General features: G+C 47.6%; 1 gene segment (V, D, J or C); it reads left to right on the top strand.

The window, feature by feature from the left end:
• The first annotated feature begins 4,815 nt into the window (after nucleotides 1-4,815).
• On the top strand, nucleotides 4,816-7,668 carry LOC123347559. The segment is given in 4 exon segments: nucleotides 4,816-4,861; nucleotides 4,950-5,131; nucleotides 5,515-5,646; nucleotides 7,648-7,668. Coding segments are annotated over 4 exon segments (381 nt in total).
• The last annotated feature ends 311 nt before the right edge of the window (nucleotides 7,669-7,979 follow it).

The raw sequence follows: 7,979 nt of genomic DNA, 5'->3' as shown, positions 1-7,979 counted from the left end.
GTTATATTAAGTGGACTTCTCAATGTGGGTGTGCTTGTCCTGGCTTGTCCTTCCAAAGTTCTGTAATAAGGTTATTTTAGTGAAAGGGTATATGTGGCATACATTGAATGATAATACTTCTGTACTGTATAACAGTACTGTTTATGTGTTCATGGTATGAAAAAGGTGTATAATTGAAGAGTAAAAGTTTCCTTTGTAGGTTAAATGAAAAAAAACAACCAGAGAATGGCTAACATGCGCTGGCCCCAGTCAAGGACACCGCTTGGCTGCCTACCAAGGGAAGGGGGGGGGAATGGTTGCTGCAGTTACACGAGATTGGTGTGCAGCAGCCAGCCCCCTCTCCTCCTTGGGGACCTTTTGTAAATATTCAGATTGATTTTATTTGAATGTCTAAGTGTTGTGGTTATGAATATGTATTAGTTTTAGTTGATGTATTTACCACTTGGGTTGAAGCTTTTCCCTGCAGGACAGTAGATGTCTTTGCTTACAGATTTTGTACCACGTTTTGGCATTCCTGTGACTATCAACAGTGATCCTGGAACTCATTTTACTGGACAGATTGTAAAGGAGTTATGTGCAACTCACTGCCCTCACCACCCACAGTTGGGACAGTGGAACGCCAGAACGGGACTTAACAAAATAAACTGGCCAAGATTTGTGCTGAGACACACTTAAAGTGGCCAGATGCCCTTCCTTTGGGCACTGATGTGTATGAGAGCCATTCCCAATCGAAAGACTGGACTCGGCCCTCATGGAATTTTGACAAGACACCCAATGCGACTACCAACTGCATCCCCACTAACCCCAGCTCAGATGGACATTCATTTGCTGGATAACATACTGCTTAAGTATTGTTAGGCACTAATGAAATGTGTTAGGTCTTTTTTTATACACAGGTGATGGAAGCACTACCGAAGGATCCTGTGCAACCTTGCCACTCGTTAGAACCAGGAGCCTGGGTCTACATACAGATCCATCGACGCACGACTGCCTTGGCTCCACGCTGGAACGGCCCTTTCCAAGTCCTGCTGCCTACCGACACCGCTGTGAAGTGCCAAAGACTGACTGCCTGGACCCAGGATTCTCACTGCAAAAAGACCCCTCCACATCAGAAGAATGTTCCTATTGATGATTAGCCTATTTCTGCTTCTAGCTCTACTGTGTTTCTGGACAGCAGGGAAAAAGGACAGAGTGACGTGCTAGTTAACCTCTCCCTTGTCCACTGACAGACCAACTGTGCCTTTAGACTTTTCTAGAAAAAGCACAGCCATTACAGGGTGATATGTGCTGGCAACCTCTCCCCTGTAGGATGCTAAACCACAATTGTTTTGGGAAAGAAGAAGAAACACTCACTCCACTGACATTGCCAAAGTCCAGGAATTTGAGAACAAGACATTGAGAACTGACCCTGGTGAAGAAACAAAGAATTGTACGAAGACTTGCACACTGGCAGGAAGAAGTTATGAGACCCATGCTTGGGGATATGGTATTAATTGGATTTTGGGGTTTGATCTACAGGCTGCGCCCTGTGTTTTGGATAAATCCTTCAGTATGTATTGCCCTCCCTAATTGGATTTTAAATGATATTGCCCTTATCCAGTTTCACGTCACTTTTACATACCCAGATTGCTCACAAGGGGCTGCCATTAGATTAGCACAACGGAGAACCTGGAATAAGAGGACATTGGGCAGATCCCTATGGGCTGGGGCTGATAGTGTCGTAGCCATTTGGACTATTCAGGGCCACTAGCCTTATTCTTAAAACTCAGCTATCTTAAGTGCGGGCTGGAGTTGGTGAGTACTATGTCATTTCCGCCCTTAGTTCTATGACCCAGAAGTTACTGACAAAGATGGTATTGAATATCACTGAGGCTGGGAAGGCATTGCAGTGGGATCTGGAACAGACTTGGCCCACTGCCCTTACTGTCACATCAGGAGTGCCATCTGATCTGTGGTCATGCAGACATACTTGGACACTTTCTGGATGGAAGTGTGGACATTCACAGTGCTCCTTCCAAGCATATGGACCGGTTAGGGTGGGTGTGGGCTCCCAAATACCGAATCCTGCTGGGTCCATCGTGAGGATGCATGTGAAACTGAATTATTTGCCGAGACATCTGGGAAATTAGGCCACCTGGTATACCTACCTGATTTATAGACGGTACCCCTGGAATAACACCTGATGGGATATACATATTAATCTTACCACTGCTGCAGGCAATTATATCATTTACTGGCCTGCAGATAGAATGCAGATAGAATGTTGTAAGTAGCTCTTAGATTTTAGGTATATCTTGATTGGACTAGGGTAGTGCCTGATCGGTTTCAGAAATTTGCTTTCATTGTTACCAAAGGTTCAAAGAATCTCTGAATTGCAAGGGCAAATTCACATGCTTTAGAATATATATTAAGCTGAAAAGAATGCCTTTCATACAGCTTATAGAGTTTACTTTATGTACTAGGTATGATGTTTTATGCTTTGTGATCAAATTTGTACAACAGCCCCATTATATTGTTCCTATGGGAATGTTATTGTTTGTTGTGTTGTTAGTTAGTTTAGGATTATGTTATTGTTGTTGTTTTTGAAAAAAAACATAATTATAGTAATAATACCTTTTATGATCATGCTAATCATGCATTGTCATTACATCCCTTGCCAACCCCTCAGGTTGACATATCTGCTGTAGAATCTAAACTCCATGGTTTAATGCGAATTGAGATTTGAAATTGTTTGTTGTACTGGAAGTACAAAAGGGGGGAGTGTGGAAGCCAGTAAATAATTAACAAGGTTTTGAAGAGATCTTAATGAATGTTAGTTAGCAAGAGTCAGGCCATACTGTGACCCTTATGACGTGAGATTTGTAGAAGCAAGATAATGTAAGACAGAGTGAACTGTGTGAAAGTATTACGACCTTGCAATGTGCAGTCTTGCTTTTTCTAGTAAGATAGCAGAAAAGCTTATGTATAAACAAAATGTATTTGTTGCTTTTTACTGTCTCCATGATTGTCTAAGCTTGTCTGTAACGAAGGTATAAAGGCTTGATGTAATTGTTTACCAGTTGAGAGACCTGTCCAGGACCCTGTGTCCTATGGCACTCTCTCCCTTCATGGTAATTACTGGAGAAATAATAAAGTATTTAATTTTGCTGCACCCAAACAAAAAGCGAGAACTACGTTTTTCTTCGACAATTTGGGGGCTCGTCCGGGATGGCAACGCCCACGGACCCACAGACGGCTACTACGGATCATTCCCCTTCGAACCCCAAGTTTTTCTTCGACACTGCGTTCTGACATTATAAACCATTGCGGTTACAAGACAGCCCAGTGAAGGGACCCTGAATTGGCTGACACGTCTGTGCTAGCCCCTCTGTGCTCTCCTCTTCCCAGATGTGCTGGCCCCTCGCACACTCCTGAAATTCAGGACTGAGGGCTTCTGAGTTTGATGCAAACTGGTTAGCTTGGAAACGGTACCGATTTCCGTTTAAACCCTACATGGATTGGAGCCCAGAGAGGCAAACCTGATTGGAAACAGTGAGGTCTGCGCTCGGAGAGGTTCTTGATTTCAGCTCCATTGGGATTTTAAGAGTGGCCCTGCAAACCCTTCCTAGCCTAGTAATCCTTACCCCACAAATTGTTCCACCGGAGCCAGTGGGGTCAGTCCCATTAGTAGGGATGGCAAGATCTTAAAGAGAACTAGACCCTGCAGACATTTGTCTGGTCCAGCCCCAGGCTCTGTTCCCAGCTCCTTCTAGCTTTCGATGTCCCCAGCTTATCTTTTCTAGCGGGCAATTGTACAGTAAACCCTGTGAATCTCGAGTAAGCCCACAGGCAGAACTCTTTTTCTTGCAACACCCGAAAGCCTCAACTCCTGGAAGAGGATGGCCGGAATGCCACCCCTGGAAATGTGCCCCCCCCCCACAAGCACATTCTTGCTTTGCTGGTGCCTAGAGCCGGTCCTGCACTTATCCTCATAACACAAGAATTAGGAGTCACTCAGTGAAATTAATAGACAGCAGTCTTAAAGGAAACAAAATGAAGTGTTTCTTCACACAAAGCACAGTCAACCTGTGAAATTCTTTGTCTGCCAGAGGATATTGTGAAGGCCAAGACTATAACAGGGTTCAAAAAAGAATTAGATACATGTATAGAGGATAGGCCCATCAAAAGCTATTAGCCAGGATGGGCAGAGATGGTGTCTCAAGCCTTAGTTAAGCAGAAGCTGGGAATGGGAGACAAGGGATGGATCACTCTATGATTACTTGTCCTGTTCATTGCCTCTGGAGCACCTGGCATTGGCCACTGTCTGAAGACAGGACACTGGGCTAGATGGTCCCTTGGTATGACCCAGTATAGTGGTTCCTATGTTCTCCATTCATTTATCTAATTATTTTAAAATCGAATTTTAGTTCTGGCCTTCACATCATCCCATGGCAATGAGTTCCACAGGTTAACTGTGTCTCCTGTGAAGAAACACTTCCTTAGGTTTGTTTTAAAATTGATGACTGTTAATTTCATTGGGAGACTCTAGTAAGAAAGAAAGAAAGAAAGAAAGAAAGAAGGGGACAGATCACACAGCATTCGCTAATAGTTGGTTCATTTCCCTGCCCGGTTACACTGCTCTGAGAGAGTCACAGAGCTAAAGAGCTCGGGTGGTTTCAGCTCCTTTTCAAGGGTGATGTCGGAGTGTCTGATCTTTATGCAAATCTCCCAGTCACGGTCCCCATTGAAGAGCAGCTCCTGGGTTCTCCCGGGACCCGCCTGCCCAGGGGCTGAAGTGAATTTCATTTTTGTCACATTTTCTGCCCTTTTCAAAAGATGGAAAATGTGCTGTTGCTCCTGGTGTTACTCACCATCTCGCCCTGTAAGTCAGGAGGAGAATTTCGCGGGAAATGATCGAACCCCGAGGAACAGAGGTCAGGATTTAACTGTAACGTGTCCTGTCTTTGCAGGTGCCTGGTCCCAAATCCAGCTGGTCCAGTCCGGGCCCAGCGTGGTGAAACCCGGAGAGCCCCTCTCACTGACCTGCACCGTGTCTGGTTACTCCATTTCTTCTGGCTCCGACTGGGCTTGGATCCGGCAGGCTCCTGGGAAAGGCTTAGAATATATGGGGTATATATACGGACCTAGCCAGGCAGGGCTGGCTTTAGGCCTATTCCACCAATTCCCCCGAATCGGGCCCTGCACCCAGTGAGAATCCCTTCTCTGGCTAGAGGCGCCTTTTTAATTTTTACTCACGTGGCGGTGCTCTGGGTCTTCGGCGGCACTTCGGCGGCGGGTCCTTCACTCGCTCCGGGTTTTCAGTGGCACTGTGGCGGCGGGTCCTTCAGTGCCGCCGAAGACCCGGAGTGAGTGAAGGACCCACCGCCGAAGTGGAACCGAAGACTTGGAGCACCGCCCAGTGAGTACAAGCCCCATGTGTTTTTGACGTGTTTTTTTTTAAGTCATCCTTGCTGGGACCCCGTTGAAGCTGTTCGAATTGGGCCCCACACTTCCTAAAGCCGGCCCTGTAGCCAGGGCACCAACTACACCCCAGCTTTCCAGAGCCAAATCACCATCACCACAGACACCTCCAAGAACCAGTTCTCCCTGCATCTCCGCTTGCTGACAGCTGCAGACACCGCCAGCTATTACTGCACCCAAGACACAGTGACACGGAGGAGAGCTGGACCCCAACAAAAAGGGGAAGTGGTTTCTATACACACATTCAGGGCATTTCCCGCTCAGAGAGACACAGACAGGAATAGAGAAGCAGAGAGAATCCAAGATTTCATAAAGTTCACAAAAGGAAACGATACCCTGATATTGCAGAACAGCAGTGAAACCAGGGGTGCTGGAACAATGTTTATAGTGGGGGGTGCGGACAGCCATTGAATCAGACTGTTAACCCTGTATATCAGGAATCCACTTCAAGCCAGGGGGTGCAACAGCACCCCCAGCACCATTAGATCCAGCTCCTATGAGTGCAACAATGTCCCTTTTCACGGCAGGCAGGGCCGGCTCTAGGCACCAGCAAAACAAGTGGGTGCTTGGGGCAGCACATTTGCAGGGGCGGCATTTGGGCTTTTTTTTTAACTCACTTCCTCCCCTCTCACAACCCTGCAGAAGCAGAGCCATGGAGCAGCTGAGAACCCCTGGGACCCTGTACTTCCTTGGTTAGCTCCCTGACTATAGAGCCAGCCCTGGAGTAGGGAAAGAACTACATTTCCCAGCAATCCCTTGGCAGCTATCAACAGGAAAGGGAGGGGTAGGGAGTGAGGTACCTGAGCCATGCTGCAGCTTGCTGTTAATGGAAAGGGGTGGCACTGTGAACGGGGAACAAGTGTGCCCAGGGAGTAGAAGGCTCTGCCCCAGATATCCTCATCAGAAGACATCTCCAGAGTGGATTAGGGATACTGGTGTGATCTCACCTAGCACCCACCCCCCAAACAGGGGCCGCTCTAGGCATTCTGCTGCCCCAAGCACAGCAGGCAGGTTGCCTTTGGCAGCTTGCCTGCAGAGGGACCGCTGGTCCCGCAGGTTTGGGAGGTCGATCAAAGCCACGGGACCAGCAGACCCTCCGCAGGCAAGCCACCGAAGGCACCCTGCCTGCCACCCTCACGGCGACCGGCAGAGAGCCCCCCAAGGCTTGCCGCCCCAAGCACGCGCTTGGCTTGCTGGAGCCTGGAGCCGCCCCTGCCCCCAAAGAAGGAATTGGTGGACTAAATGGACAGTGCCCCTCTCTATCTGAAGCCTAGCAAGGGAGGTACCTGGATCCCACTAGAGTTTAAAATGAAAAGTAAGGGAGGGGAGGCTCTACTGGAGCTGGGCAGCTTTAGATGCAGTATCAGGCATGTAGGAGGATTTCCAGTTCTGAGCCATGGAAGCAGAAACTGACTTTTCCTTTCCAGATTTAGCTAATATTCAGACAGGGAATCTAGCACCTGCCTTCCAGATTTGAACACCTCAAAATTCAGGAGTGCTCAAGCTCAGTTTGGGCAGCTGTTACTTCATTTCTCCCAAATCAAATATGCTGATCCACTGTAGAAAAAGTAGGATAAAACTGAGCAAGAAATGCTTCCCAGTGGTTTTTAGTACTGGAATTGCTATTTTCAACAGCCATTGCCTTTTGTTTGATTGTTTGTTTGTTTGTTTGTTTGATTGTTTGTTTGTTTGTTTGTTTGTTTGTTTAAAAGGAAGACAGTGATATCACATTGGCCAATTCCCCTTAGAAAGAAAGAGTGGAACAAAAGAATAATAAAGGCACCTCAACTTTTCCTCATTTATGGAGGACAGTCTTATAATATGCATCCAGATATCCTCCAATCACACAAGCTGAAAATTGTTCCACTTTACTGCAGCTCTGTAACCACATGGGAACCAATCCTGTCTGTGTTCTGTGAACATCCAAAATTCCTGCTGAATGACCCACCCTGGAAGCGAATTGCCAGTGTCCCAGGGGTGGGGCAGCAGGAGGGTGCAGGTTGGGGGGAGAGCCCAGGGCTGGGGCAGCAGGGGTGTGCGGGGGGGGGAGCCTAAGGCTGGGATGGGGGCAGCCAAAAATTGTCTTTCTTGGGGCAGCAAAAAACCTAGAGCCGGCCCTGCTTAGGAAAAGGGGAAGGTGCAAATGCGGCTACTCATCTCCCCTGCTGAAAACCCCTCAATCCCCAGATCCTGAAGCTCTGGCACTGAGAAGCCGCAGCCTTGTGGGTTCAAGCAGTAAAGCAGTTATTTACCCTTTCCCCAAAAATAAAAACTAGGGTCACCAGATGAAATTAATAGGGGTCCGATAGTCTAATGAGGATCCCAGCGCCCTGTGCCCGGCGCTGCACAGACACACAGGACGGGACAGTCTGACTCCCGCACCCGGAGCCCTAGGGCGTGTCAGTCAGATCACTGGCAGCAGGAGAGTGTGTCTCTTATAAGGAGGGAAGTATGCAAATGAGGAAGAGAGTTTCCTGTTTAAATCTGTGTCTCTCTCTGCCCAGGCTGCACCCGGAGAC

Source organism: Mauremys mutica, chromosome 13 (assembly GCF_020497125.1).
Source record: "Mauremys mutica isolate MM-2020 ecotype Southern chromosome 13, ASM2049712v1, whole genome shotgun sequence".
Lineage (NCBI taxonomy): Eukaryota > Metazoa > Chordata > Testudines > Geoemydidae > Mauremys > Mauremys mutica.
Note: the sequence above shows the minus strand (reverse complement) of the source record. Positions and strands in the feature narration are given on the sequence as shown.